The sequence below is a fragment of the Pagrus major genome, chromosome 2, assembly GCF_040436345.1.
Source record: "Pagrus major chromosome 2, Pma_NU_1.0".
In the NCBI taxonomy this organism is placed as follows: domain Eukaryota; kingdom Metazoa; phylum Chordata; class Actinopteri; order Spariformes; family Sparidae; genus Pagrus; species Pagrus major.
In genome coordinates, this window is record NC_133216.1 from 9,860,352 (window position 1) to 9,875,394 (window position 15,043).

A 15,043-nucleotide genomic window follows, 5' to 3' on the forward strand; every position below is an offset into this window, starting at 1 on the left:
CAAAGATAAGATAAAATAAAATAAGACTATTAATCCTTCAGTGGGGAAATGCACATGTTACAACAAGAGTCACAGGCAGAGGGAAAAGAACAAGTGACTGTAGACTTTTAAAAAATGTGAAGGAGAACAAGCAAGACAAAAATAGAATAATATAAAGATAAAGTGGAAAAGAAAGGAAGAAAGAAAGAAAGAAAGAATAAGAAGAGTATATGAAAATAAATAAAAATTGCCTGTAGACGATCTGATAACAACTCATAGACATGTGACACAAAACAACGGCCGAACTAGACACTGTTTTTTGTTTGTTTGTGAGAGATCACAAGCCGAAAAGTTTGGGAAGCTCTGGTTTAATCTTTAATGATGTGTTGATTTATTGAAAATATTTATCTGAAAAGTAGCCGAATAGGCTAACTGCTGTAAAATAGGATAATTGTAGTGGATTATAAATAACAATATTTCCCTCTAGAATATAGTGGAGTAAAGGTTTGGATAGTAGCAAATGTAAATAAAACAAGAAAAGTACAAATACTTCAAAATTGTACTTCAGCAGCCTGCAGTACTCGAGTGTACCAGTAGTTGCCTGTTGTCTCCAGAAGGTGGCAGTAATGCGACACTCGGGATGCTAGCTGACGTTTATTCTCAGTAGAAGAAGAAGAAGGAGGAAAACATCATTCTGGCTGTAGTTTTGTTTAAATATGGACCGTCTGGCATCTTTTGGGAGTAAGAGTTTGTATGGTATAGATAGTTTTACAAAGTAAAATGTGACCGCTGCCGCTTCAAACCAAACAGCTCGCTCCTTTGTCCGTGTATCTCTGGTTAGCCACATTAGCTCCACACCAGCTAGCATTGGTTTGTTAACGGTAGCATGTAAGCTAGCTCGCTACCTTTTACGTGTGTTGTAGATATTTGTCTGGATGTGAATATATTGTCGCTATAAACAACGTATCGTGTGGTTTCTTGCAGGATAACTTTCAGCCACGCTCTGCTATAAACAGGATGTAATTAAACCTAGCGTTACTTTAGCTGTAACAAGCAGCGTTAGCATAGCTAGCACGGAGGCTATCGTTGTGAGTGATGGTTTGTTTACAGTCGGACATTAGCTTTAACTCTGGGCTGATTTTAGAGGCTGTCAGTCTGATTCATACTGAATTAACTAGCTAGCTAGCTTGATGACAACATGAAAGTATGTCTTGAGTAAATATTAACCCCATGTTTGTCCATTTCAGACGATCCTTTTGATAAACCACCATGCAGAGGTTGCTCATCATATCTAACTGAGCCATACATCAAGTGTGCAGAGTGCGGACCCTCACCTTTTTTACTCTGCCTCCAGGTTAGCACATGGCAAACATTACACACGTGTTATTACAGCTCTCGTTTATTCCCAGACCACTCAGTCTGACTCAAATCAAACTTCATTTCAGTGTTTCACCAAAGGATTTGAATACAAGAAGCACGAGAGCGATCACAAATATGAAATCATGGTAAGTAAAATAAAGATTGTCTCAAACACACACAGTCACACAGACCATTTATCCTCACACTTTTCCTCTACTCTTAATACAGACATCAGACTTCCCTGTGCTGGAGCCTGGGTGGACCGCACAGGAGGAGATGGCTCTGCTGGAGGCGGTCATGGACTGTGGCTTCGGAAACTGGTGAGTGCTTTCTCAGTTCTCTTAAAGGTGCTGCTTCTAGCTTGTATCTGTATTACAAAGTGTTTGTTCAGGCTAAAATATATCTTTACTTTACAATCCACATGTTTGCCTGGATTTTATGTTCATCTATCATGTCTTTGGATGTGCAGCTTGGGAGATTTTCATGTACCTGGACATAATGTTGGTCAAACTAAAAACAATTAAGATATTTCACCATATGATATGCAAACACAACCACTCCTTTTACATCAAGTGACCCGAGGAAAGTTATCACAGCTCCGCACCAGAGCCACAACGATTCATCGATTGGTTGTTCACCATTAAGCTGATCACCAACTATTTTTATTTTAATGGATTTTGTAATTTTTTTTTAAGGGAAAAGAAAGTAAAAGTTCTTTTTCTAGCTTTCTAAATGTGAATATTTCCTGGTTTCTTTACTCCTCTATGACAGTAAACTGAATGTAACACTTGAGGACGTCATTGTTGGCTTTGGGAAAGACTGATGGACACTTTTGTTTATCGTTTTTTCTGACATTTAATAGACCAAACAAATCATCGTTTGTTGCAGCCCTGCTCTGCACCATTACCCACTGTTATGTGAAATACAAGTTGTTACGGGTTTGTTTTGCAGACTTAAATGTGAATCTCTAAGTTTAGCTAGAGTGCTGTTACTGATGTGAAAATAATTAATGATAAAGTCTTGAAATGTGAATTTTGCAACATTAGAATAAGCTCACTGGGTAAGAAATCCTGGCCAATGTGATTGAAGTTTATCGCCACTTGTGGTTAATTCTGTGCTCTTTTCATCATGAAATTGGTCGTTAACAAAAGCTTTTTTAAGTACTACAAGTCTGTTGAGCATGATACGATCAAAACAAGGATTTAGAGGCTTAACTCCTTTCTTGGAAGCCTTGAGAGGAAGGTCTTAACAGTTAATCATATAATAATAATAATATCTTAAGACAAACAACCACGGTCTGTGTACTGCCTGATATCTCAAGGACTAGTGTATTAACTGTCTTTGAGCCATTGTTGCACACTAACAATTTTCATTTGTGCCACTTGTCTCCTGCAGGCAGGATGTGGCGTATCAGATGCGCACTAAAACCAAAGAGGAATGCGAGAGCCACTACATGAAGAACTTCATTAATAACCCGCTCTTCTCCTCCACCTTGCTGAGCCTCCGGAAAACAAAAGACTCTCGCTTTGCAGAGGGTGCCATTCCCTTCAAACGTCAGTATCCAAGACACTTTCTGCCTATTTTTATTGTTTTTCTTAAGTAATGTCACAAGAAGACACAACAAAATCCTTCAAGTTCTTCTGCTTCCACATCTCAGTACACATTTAAAGCACATTTAAAGCATTTAAGATTTTGGTTTAGTTATGAGTTGCCAGCCAAGCCCTGTCTGTTCCTGTTATCAGACAGTATTTAGATTAAGTTCAGAGAATGATAGGAGTGTTGATTCTTCTGGCAGAGCGGTGAGAAGGAAGTTTTGCATAAAAAAACTGAAGTGAACAGTTGGACAGAAGCAGTTGGTCAGTGAGGAAGTTGTCTCCGTTCCTAGCGGGCTTCAGATCTCCATCTGTCGCAGTGTTTGACAAACATTTCCTGTCGAACATTTCACACAGCCGTTGGCAAACTCAGGGCAGAGAGAGAAACTTGTCACATTTCTGATGTTTCTCAGGATTGCTCGAGGTGAAAACTAAATCTCACAAGAAGTTTTCAGGTGGAACACCTCTTGTATTCACGCACAATAAAAAGAAAATGTGTGTTATAGTCACATTTCTGTGTGTTTCTCTGATATTACAGCCACTGATGACCCCCCTCGACCCACGTTTGACTCTGTGCTGTCTCGAGACATGGCTGGATACATGCCCGCCAGAGCAGACTTCATGGAGGTGAGGGGATACACGTGTCCGGTACCTGACTGTGTGTCAGAATGAATAAACAATTGAAACGGCCACTCGATGGTACATTATTCAAAATGGTGACTCATGCCCGAATTGTTGACTCACAGTGAGTGACTCATCCCATTGTTTGCTTTTTTATTCAGAAACAGTTTTCCAATGTGGACACTTATCTGTGATCATTGATTGGCTTCATGTGAACTTAGATCCAACAGGCAGAGGATGAAAATATTTTCTTATTTTCTCGTTAGGAGTTCGACAACTATGCGGAATGGGATTTGAAAGACATCGACTTTGTGGATGATGACTCAGACATCCTCCGTGGTGACACTTTATTTATTGTTTTCGCTGGCAAACAGACAAAAATAATGCCAACTAAAATCTTCACAATCTTAATTGTGTTTATCATTTTCTTTCAGCACTCAAGCTTTCAGTCGTGGATATATATCATTCAAGATTAAAGGAGAGACAGCGGAGGAAGAAGTAGGTCCTCTTTTAATTCCCTAAAAGATGAATGTGGTGTTTATTCATCCAGCATCTTGTAATGACCCCTGTCTGCCAGTAGATGGCATTATAAGCCTCTTTATTGACCTTTAGTCGCCTCGTTTCACACCGATGCTTCTTTATGCTTTCAGGTTGAATTAATGAATTTCATACTGAATTTAAATGTACATGGCGAACAGTTTCAAACCCCTCGTCTCTCCTCTTAATATTAATGAATTCATAATGCTAATATATTTATAATTTCTAATCTAAACATTTAATTATTCTTCTCGTTAAAAGCTCTTTAAACACACGCGTCCTGGGAGACCGGGATTGTTACGGTGTCAGCAGCCTGATTATAATTGCATATTTAAGCCTTTTTTTTTCTCGCTCTCTCATTACAAGCCACAGGGAGTCATTCAGGTGCAACCTTTGAGCTGCAGGAACCTCTATTCAAACCTCGAATATTTTTGGAAATTTGTGGGAAATGTGTCTGTCGCCTGGTGAACGCTGTGCATGCCAAAGTGTTTGACATGCTGCCCGGTTTGAGGCTGGCGAAGAGAGAGGCCTCACTGCAGGAGACTGTGGAAAATGTTTCAAAGCTCATAGATTATGTATGTTTTGTATTTCACCAGAAAAGACTGGAAATCAAAGTTCAAGATGAACCAGGAGTTACTTTATTCGACACTTTTAACGCACATTTGGCCTTTGAGCTCAAACAGGTTGATCGAAAGAAAAATATACAATACATACATGTAATGGTGACAGTTACGGGGTACACTTGGCTAAATACAGCAGTCCTGCAATAAGTCCAGACTTCAGGTTTTTGAGAGGTTATACTGACAAGTGTTTCCACAAATATATCAATTAGAGTAGAGTAAGTAAGACACATCGTAGTTCAACAGCAGCTTGAAGGATAAATTGACCCAAAAATGAGAATTCAGTCATTATCTTCTCACCGTCATGCCAATGGAAAGTCAACTGAAGTTTCGTAGTCTGCAAAACATTTCTGGGGCTTCACAGCAAAACAGCGTTCTCCTAAACAACTGACGAAGACGGGGACTTGTTTTAAAATGTAAAAAAACAACTGAAATAAAAATTGGTTTGAAAAGACATTATTTACACTAGTTTTTTTTTTTTTTAAGCCAAAATCTAATCCTACTAAACTGGCAACAGAGTGTTCTTTGTAGGTTTTGGACTGAAGGCATGGGGATTATTTATATAGCGCCATTCAAAGCAGTTCAAAGTGATTTACAGGGGTGTAGAAATACATAACAAAGTAAACATTAAGAAAGGAGACGATAAAATAAGCAAAAATAAGCAAATATACAGTTAGAAGATTAAACAAATTGCATTTAAAAAGACAAAAGCAAGCAAATTAATAGTTACTAATTGGAAAATGGTGCATTAAAAACTACAAGCACAAAACAAGCAGCGTGAAGCTCCTCCACCTTCAGCCTGTTAGCTGTCATTCTCGGACACAAACAGTCAATCCTTGCTGTAATCCATCCATCTCTAAATCAACTCTGAACGAGGTCGTGCTCTTAGGAAGGAGGAATGGCATGTCAGGCTGGGGAAGCATGTGTGTTTCCTATTTCCCTCCTCTTTCATGATCCTTATTTCATCTAACGTTAACTTGCAACTTGTCAGAGAGGCTCAGGGGGCCGAGACCCTGAGCTCTGACCCTTGAACCTCACGGTGCACTTCTGAAGGGAGCCCATTAGCAATTTGACTTTAGTCTCAAACCCAGTTATTGAATAGATTTCACCTCGCTGCAGTGTTCAAGACATATGTATATATTGGCTTTTCAAATGCCATAATGACTTTATAGTCCGTATCAGCCAAGATAATTGCATTTGAGCAAATGCCAGGTTTCATTTTGCACAGACACTGCAATCAGAATTTTAATTTGCATAGTAATAAATCCACATCTCCATTTCTTTCAGGGTTATCCGAGACCACGGACTGATCAACCTGCGGAAATTCCAGAGTAAGTCCTCTTATGAAACCCACACCGGCCCGGCTGCGACAGTATTCATAGCAACTCAGGGAGGCATCTGATATCTAGCAGCCAAATCACCGCTGAGGTTTTCTGTGGATGCATGCAAACAACTCTGGTGTAATAACCACCGTTAACCTCAGTGGCCCCTCGGGCGGCCGAAGTGTGGCAACTGACTGAGCTCCTATTTACGATCAAGGCTGCGAATAGTCTACAGGGGCGGTGTGCCGCGGCATAATTGCTTCACTGTGAATAGATTCCCGTGCGATGAGAGATGCGGCCATTATGACTGAAATGCCGGGGGGGGGGGGGGGGCTTCGTTTATTGATCCACCTGTCACAGGTTGGATTTCAGCGAGCGCAGTAATGTAATTCTGTGCATCTCTTGGGTTTGTGCATTAGAGGTCAGACAGACGGCGAGAGGCTGCTATGAATGGATTTTCCCAATTAAAGCCTCTTTTTTAAAAAAACTACGTCCCACCACCCAGCTCGTTGTCGTATCTCCACGTGTTGCTCTGTGAAATTGGCTCCGGTTCGGGAGTTGAAGAGTTCTCCCCTCATGTTTTATTTATCTATCCTCCAGCCTCCAGTTAGCCCTCCTCCCTCCCTTTTCTCCCTCCACTCCCTTATCTCCCCAGTCTCTCAAGACAAAAGGGAACTCAGAGTAGCTGTAGAGCTGCAGACTGGTTGTCATGGAGACTGTCAAAGATTGTGTGTCTCTGCGGTGTGTGTGTGTGTGTGTGTGTGTGTTCATGTGTGTGTGTGTCACATGCAATAATGGAAGCAGTATCCGAGCCCGGGAGGCTCTCGGTATCATGTCTCAGTAACTGCTGGAGGCAGATTGACCAGCGTTGTTGTTTTAGAGCCGCAGTCTGTCTGAAGACCTGTTAGAGCCTCGAACATTAAATGATTCAAGTCTGTTGTCTTTTTATTTCCTGCCGCCTTCGTTGTGCAGTCAGTGGTTTGTGTGAGGAGTCCAGCGTTGATGTCTCCTTGGAGATGTGGACAACATCGTTCTGTGTGTCCACCGTTTTCAGATAATGACTTCACATGTTTAGCCTGAGATGGCAGCTGCTAATTAGCGCTCACATTCAGGAGCCTGATGAAGGAACTTGACCGACACACACACACACAGACACACACACACATGCACGCACACTCCTCTCACACCCCCACAACAGCTTTCCTCTCTTGCTTTGACACTTGTCTGTTACTCAGCAACATGGCTGATGCTTTGAGACGAACACAAGAAGCTCTTTAGAGTCTGTACGCTTGTCGAGTGAGTTAAGTGCTGCTGAATACACATCGTGTGTGCTGTGACTGGTCTCAAGGAGAACGGGAATGCTTTTTGAAGCTGCGAGGTTGCTGGATCGGATGTTTTTAGTGGATTTTTGCCGTTGTGCTTTTCAACCAGGCTCTGAATTAGTAAAGGAAAATAATCTAAAAACAAAACTAAAAGTAGAGCACCTGGCTCTCGGTCTCTTTGCACAAAAGGTCAATAGTGATGATAACTGGAAGCATTCAGATTTTTTGAATCAGGCTTTATTCACCATGAACGTGCTGTTTCAGAGCAATTTGAACTTGATACAGCTAAATACAGACATGTGAGACTATAAGAATGATATTTGGAGGCTCCCTGGTAGCTAACCTGGTCGAGTGTGTACCCCATGTTGTGCTGCATGTTGCCTAGAAAAAAAATAGATACAAACAGGGTTTGAATCAGAGAGTACTCCCTCTTAAATAATTGCGTCACTACAACCTCGTACCTCCATAAAATCAAAGAAAGTTGGCGAGGGCATTTTTTTGATGTTCAAAAAGACCTGCCGAATGATGAGTCTGACGGTCAATAAACAATCTCGTGTTACCTGACTGGTACACAGCGTGCTGTGGGGATGATGTATTATTGTAGGCTAACCTGGAAGTTGGTATCGCCCTGGTTCCCTCGACAAAAAGCCTTAGTTTATGATACTTACATGTTTTGTTCAGCAAGTCAATCCTCACAGGAGGAACATCACTTTTGTGATTTCAAAGCATAAATTAATTGCTAGAATTAAAAAAAACTAATGTTGGGCTATAAACAGACTACGGTGCAGTCGCGTACTGGACTGGACTCACGGACTGGTGAGTAGATGAGTCTCCGTGTTCGGTGTGATGACGTTTAATGTCGCCGGCACCTTCTGTAGTCTCATTTAGCCACTTGTTAGACACGTAAGTGTTTTATAATTCTATTGTGGGACATTTAATGATGACAAAGCATGTAAATATATCAATACCCATTCAAAAATCCCATTGACTTTGAGACGAGGGAACTGGAAGTGCTAAAACGCGAACTGATTTCCAGGTTTTAGGACTATTGCAATCAAGCTCTGTGTGTGTTTGCTAGCAGGTGGAAACTTGGTTAGCAGCAGTTAGCGATGACTCTGAGTATGAATTCAACATGTGGCAAATACTCAGATATTGCTCCTTTTTAAAATGTACAGTCTGCTCTGTTACTGTTCAGACAGCAGCCACAAGAGATCATAACGCTATGCAGCCACAGAAGACTGTAATAATACGTAGTAGTTGTTTACAGGCCTGTAAAATGTTGATTCAGAGCTACATGTTAACTGCTGTTCTCTGGTGTAGTACACAAATCAATTTGGGGTAGAAAACTTAAACAATAAACTTTATGACTCCTTGAATGCTGTAAAAAATCATTGATGTGTAAAGCGCTGGTGTGGAGGATTTTTCTTTCACATTTCTGTGTTATATTTGTTTGTATCCGCTGCCCACTCACTTCTCTCCTCTCTCGCTCTTCCAGTGCTGGAGCGGTGCTATCCAAAGGAGGTGCAGGAGCTGTATGATGTCATGAGACGATTCGCCAGAGTGGTTGGACCGATTGAACATGACAAATTCATTGAAAGTCACGCACGTTAGTATCTGGCTGAGCACACATGGATGGGCTCTGAAACTGTGTGCAACAGGCACAAACAGAGAATTAATTTAACTCAGCGATGCTCAATGGTCGTGGCCTCAAACCGTCAGCCACTACCCTTTTCTCTTTTTCTGAGGAGACTCCCAGTATATCTGTCGGTACAAATTAAAGGAAAAACAAACATACCACTGTGAGCTTTCAGAACAGCTTCAGTGTCGTTAGCTCACTACAGCTCATGAATCAGACCGAGTTCATTATGTGCATTTATTATACTTCTTTACACATTTATTTGGGTTTTTTCTTAAAGGTCCAGTGTTCAGTTGCTCTCAATCTGCAAACTTACAGCTAGATGCCACTAAATCGTACACACTGGACCTTTAAAGTAAAAACTTTCTGAAATCATGCTTATTTGTTTCTGGTGGAGAGTAACATGAGAAGACTAATACCACTCTTATCTGTCCTTTTTTAAATATATGGTTACAGTCAGCAGCCAGTTAGCTTAGTTTAGCTTAGCATAAAGATCAACAGCTGGAAAACCCTCCAACAATTCGCCGTTTAGTGGATGGTTATGTGCCGGACTATTTTTTTGGCTCTGATCAGTCGCTAGGCAACCAGCAAATAAGTTACTGGTCATCTTCAAGAAATAGTCCAGCACATAAGTATCAAAACAAGACAAAATTAGCATTTCATTATCTTGTTAGTAAACAGTTGCTTCTCTACGTGAAGGAAAGAGCAAATATCAGCCGATGTGTAGCAGTTTTTCTGATTATCGGTGATTTTTGTGTCTGATCATCGATAAATCCAGAAGATGGAAACCTCAACATTGTACTTTTGGTCTCCACCAACTCCTGAGGGGATTTCTGGCTTTTTATCTGCGAAATGTCTTCAGTGTGTTCACCAGCGAGTCACTGACTTTGGCTGTACGCTGTTTGGTGCTGAGCAGGTTGTGTACAGAGAATTCTTCAGGAGCTTTTTGACGCTTTGAGAGCGGCGAGAGTGAACGGAAACTGTAAAGTCGCAGACCAGACAGCTAAACAAAAAGGTCTGTAAAGCCAAGGAGAGCTGACAGAGCCAGGCTAGCTGTTTCCCCTCATTACCAGTGTTGATGCTGCTGGCTGTAGTTTCATATTTAACAGACAGAAGTCTTATCTCTTCGGTCTTCTCATTAAACTTCCCGCCAGTAAGTGAATCAGTTTCCCAAGATGTCAAACTTTTCCTTTGAATTATTCGTCAACAGCGCGCACACTGCACGTGTATAAATAGACATTCATGGTTCGAACTCCTTACAAAACAAAATGCTGATTCATTGTGTTGGACGAGGTGTTGAGGCTGGTGAGACTTGAGCTTCAGTTGTGCGAGACGGAGTTGAGGGTGCTCTCTCTGTAACAGTACGCACAGATTTGCCTTCATCTCTTTTTTTTCTCCTTCCAGTGGAGTTTGAGCTGAGGAGAGAGATCCGCAGGCTGCAGGAGTACAGAAAAGCAGGGATCAAGTCTTTCTGCAGTGAGTCTAATGTGACCTTTTCACTCCCGTTCAACTTCACTCCATTTTAAAGTTGCACGCCTCAGCAGGGAAGATGTATTTATATTCAGATTGGAGCAGCGCTGAAGTCTTTATTATGAATTTGGCTCTAAATTGTTTTAATTATTATTTGCAGCAGCAGCAGCAGCACAGTGTATCAGGTCTTTGGCTCGTTTGTTAATGCATGGCACACAAAGGAAAACTCGACTGAATATTTCATTGAGCTGCTGGATCGGCTGCTCTTGGAATAATATCAGAAAAATGCTGACAGAATTAATGAAAGACGTTAATATTCCCTTTTTATAATGAAATATTTCAGTGAATTCATTAAAAATGATGTTGCCTCACCTGATATCCACACATCGGCCCGTCCAGACACAACATACTGCTTCTGAATCCCTTCCTGCGATGTGTCCGTTGACCTTTCTGTAACTGCTCTCAGGTGCCAGGGTGTATGAGCGGGTGAAGCGAATGCGGGAGGATGAGCGGAGGAAGCGGACCATGTTGTGTGACGTGCTGCAGTACATCCAGGACGGCAGAGCTTGCCAGCAGTGGCTCAGTAAACAGGCTGCAATGTGAGACTTCAAACTTCCTCCTTGTTACCCAGCGTGTGATAGAGGAGCCGGAGAAGTCGCGCTCCCTGGAGACACTGACCTCTATCATCATGCCGAACACCAGGCGTGCTGAGATGAAGAGAGCAGACATTTATATTACTGTGCATCCCACTTCAGCCTCCGCCTCTTCGGTATTTTTAGTCTTTTTAACGCTCCACTGCTCTTGTTTTTTCATGGCGAGGCCTTTTTCTTTGGGTGCTTTCCAAGTTCTTCTAATTATTGTACCTTTTTAAAAAAAAAATTCCTGAATGCGATGATTCATCTTTTTTGGATGACGATCCTGGAGTGAGAGTAGTGAACAAAGCCTCGAGATGCTGTGTGTAAGTGGGACGTGTGTGTATAAATAAGATTGTAGAGATGCTAACACTTTCCTTTCTGATTACAGAGATGCTGGCATCACTCCAGCTGTCACAACAATCACAGTGTCGGGTACGAAGCCTCTCTCCACCTTTGCCTCTGTACTCCCTCCTCTCTGTCTCTCTCTGGCATGGCCCCAGGCACAGGCACATTAATGCAGACGCTCCTCCATAAATACACTCAGAAAATAGGCCCTACATGCATATTTATCTTCCTGCTTTTTGCTCAAATGAGTTGCCTTTCCTTAACCTCTAGAGCTCGAATGGGACGCACACTCCCACGCGGCTATATTTACACAAATTGCACACTGTAAATATTTGTTCCCATTTCTTCTAAGCAAAAGAATTAACTGCATGTTGTCAGCCTGCTATTATGTTATTTGATGTGTAGACCAACACTGGTGCTGCTCGCCTGTTTTGACTGTTGTTGTATTTCTGCTCCGCAGCAACAGGCAGGCGGAGCGCCCCGCCTCTCAACCTGACCGGGCTGCCGGGGACAGAGAAACTCAACGAGCGAGAGAAAGAGGTACAGCTCTTATTCAAAGGGTCACACAGAGAGAGTAAGGCCTCAGTATGCTTCAAATGAACTAGGTTGTCTGATGCGTCGCCTGACTGCTTTAAAAAGCCAGGCCAGACTTTGTGCTTCAGACACAAGCCAACCTGTACTCAAGTATCACATCAGTGTATTCAGATGAAGGAAAAGGCCTGAGCTGAATCTATTACAATGAAACATGCTTAGCTAAGGCACGTTGAAGTGCTTTAATTAGTGCAAATTATTGTAATAATAATAGCAGATAATAGAGAATATTTGATCATATATCATACAATGTGAAACACAGTGAACCCTCATCCCGAGGGGGAAGTGGGCGCTTTAACCCTCGCACCTGGGGACCAACTCCAGATCTTAGCCAGTGCCTTTGGTCAATGGTTGATGGAGAATCAACATGCAAACTCTGCACAGAAAGGCCCCGCCCCAGCAGGATTCGAACCTATAATCAAGATATTTATTTATCACGTTTGCATTTATTTGATTGTAACAATGCAAATTAACATGGCACCATAACACTAGATTAATGTACGATGTAACGCCTACTTTAAGGCGTGTTTAACACACTTCTGCAGCCCTACTACAATTAAAAACTTGTAGAAGACCAACACCGCACATTTAGTTTTATCTTACCGCTGTAGCTACCCTGAAGTTCACCAGGATCAAAGTGTGCAGCTGTGACGCACCGCCGCTATGTTCTCCACAAAGAGTTTTCTCATTGTGGCGCATTTCATGTCGGATGTACCACGAGGAGCCGCTCTGCACTGGAAAACCTGGACCCAACAAAAAGGCAGGTCAATGTGCAAAGATTCCCGTGCTCAGTATCGCCACCGATCAGCAACTTTAGACATCGCAGCATATTTTTAATCAACATTTTATCGCAAACTATACATTTTACTAACTATATAAGATTTAACATATATAATGAAGATCTACAGCATGTGACTCTTCTTCATGTGAGGAGCGGTGGGATCTTTGACGCTAAATGCACCTCGTATGGATTTCACAGGTGTTCATCGTGTATTCCCTTTGGTTTCACTAAGGTCGCCTTCTTGAAATTACTCCAGTCAGTTTTTCATGGAAAATTCACGCTTCTGATGGGTAGGTACAAAAATAGGACAGGTGGGATTTACACAAGCTGTGAGGACGGGTGTAGTGGGAAACAAAATGTTACATTATACTACAGCAGACACCAAGAGAGAGCACCGCTAACATTTCTGGAGAGCTGCATGGTGTCAGTTACCTAAAGAGAGTGAGAGGTAACAGCCAGGCTAGCGGCGCTCTGAGGCTGTACCGTAGATAAATGTTATGTTAAATGTTTTCAGTATCAGTGTTTTGGATGCTGTCAGGTGATCTGGTCGGCACTTTGAAGCATACTGAGGTTTTATTTAAGACATTTTATATGCTTTCAAATGTTGTCGATGTCTCTTGCTAACCCTTTTTGTTCTTGTAGTTGTGTCAGGTGGTGCGGTTGGTGCCGGGGGCCTACCTGGAATATAAGCAGGCGCTGCTGAACGAGTGCAGACGGCAGGGAGGGCTGCGGCTCGCTCAGGCCCGAGCGCTGATCAAGATCGACGTGAACAAGACTCGCAAAATCTACGATTTCCTCATCAAAGAGGGCTACATCACGAAGGCTTAGCAGCGTTTGGTTTGACCACAGAGGAGATTAAATCGAGGCTCTTTTTTTCTTCTAATCTTGTAAACATAAGCTTTTGTTTCGTCAGAGGTTCATATTGTTGCTGCTCCTTTGAAAGTTTGTAACATTTGTGAGATCTGGTCGTGTTTTTGAGTTGAAGATGTGTTTAAATGACAAATGTCTTTGTATAATTCTCTGTCGGACGAACAGGGGCTCATATTAACATGAGATGTATTTATTTCTCCTGTCATAAAGTGTTTATGAAAAAATGATTTGGTGTGTGTGTTGATATTGTAACTTGAACAGAATTTGCCATATTGGACTCTGATGTTCGGTCCAGTAATTTACTTGAAATTAAGTGATATGTCACCAGTGACCGAATGTAACTAAGTACATTTACTTGAGTACAATTTTGAGGTACTTACTGTGTGTAACTGGGCTCACAGGAAATGTGCTATATTTGTATTATTATTATTATTACCTCACAAATTAAAGGTGCACTATGTAGATTTGGAGAAGAAATTCAAACTCAGAAATTTAATATTAAGTACTTGTTTTATATATATAAATCTATTAATGAGGTAATAATACAAATTCAGAAGTATTTATCTTTTCTATAACTGAATAAACAAGCTGTTCTCAGAGGAAAATAAAGTCCCCAGGGCACTGTTTGAAACTAGAAAGGTGGCAGGGTCCGCCACATGTAAACAAAGTCTAACAGTACAAAATTGTGTTGTCGTTTAAGGTCAGTCTGTTTATTCAGACGTGAAAACGAAGAGTTTGCTTGTTAGTTCAGGCGTAAAAGATTCAGTCTGAAGATTTCTCTCCTCTGATTAAAACGTCTTCTCCAACACTACAGAGTGCACCTCCAATTAATTTCAGTTAATTAAAAGTCTAACCAGAGAATCTTTTAGTCAGCGCTCAACTGAACATGCAAACATGTGAAATCTGTTAACAATTAAACTTGTTCAGATGTTAAAAGTTTCCAATAATGAATAAACATTTACTGGAGTTTAAATGGAGCAGCTCTTCTAAGAAAATTCCTCTGGAAATCAAATCATACTAAACTCTAACAGCTGAAACATTTTTGTCTCCATTACATTTAGTTCTTACTTAAAAAAATAAATACCTGTCAAATGAAGTGTTTTTAAGGTGGACTGAGCTAGCACAGCTTCTTGCAAAACCACAGAACCAAGTATATATACTCATAATAATGTGTTTATCTGCATAGCACTTTTCAAAATCAAAGTTGCAACGTAATAATAGCAAATAAAACCCAAACCTTAAAGTAGGAGCCAGATAAAAAAGTTTATAAATGATAATAAATGTCATCAGTCAGGACAAAGCCTTATGATAAAGTGAGTTGAAGAGATTTAAAGGAGGATACTGAGTTTTCCTGCCTGAGATC

At 41.2% G+C, this 15,043-nt stretch overlaps 1 protein-coding gene across 2 annotated transcripts; it reads left to right on the forward strand.

Annotated features, from left to right (window-relative positions):
* Positions 1-632: 632 nt before the first annotated feature.
* Positions 633-13,907, forward strand: tada2a (transcriptional adaptor 2A). Of its 2 annotated transcripts, none has more exons than XM_073489261.1 (15): positions 633-720; positions 1,227-1,333; positions 1,425-1,484; positions 1,567-1,658; positions 2,734-2,891; positions 3,469-3,557; positions 3,818-3,890; positions 3,986-4,049; positions 5,996-6,039; positions 8,848-8,958; positions 10,393-10,464; positions 10,925-11,057; positions 11,482-11,525; positions 11,899-11,978; positions 13,453-13,907. In XM_073489261.1, the coding sequence occupies exons 1-15, from the start codon at positions 696-698 to the stop codon at positions 13,636-13,638; spliced, it is 1,338 nt and encodes a 445-aa protein (XP_073345362.1). In that variant the 5' UTR covers positions 633-695; the 3' UTR covers positions 13,639-13,907. The 2 variants fall into 2 exon arrangements, with proteins under 2 accessions (XP_073345362.1, XP_073345353.1); XM_073489252.1 differs by having other exon boundaries at positions 654-735.
* The last annotated feature ends 1,136 nt before the right edge of the window (positions 13,908-15,043 follow it).

Coding starts and splice junctions, on each gene's coding strand:
- tada2a (XM_073489252.1), top strand. CDS start 696: ATGGACCGTCTGGCATCTTTTGGGAGTAAGAGTTTGTATG. Junction 6,040..8,847: donor CAACCTGCGGAAATTCCAGA/GTAAGTCCTCTT, acceptor TCGCTCTTCCAG/TGCTGGAGCGGTGCTATCCA. Junction 10,465..10,924: donor AGGGATCAAGTCTTTCTGCA/GTGAGTCTAATG, acceptor AACTGCTCTCAG/GTGCCAGGGTGTATGAGCGG.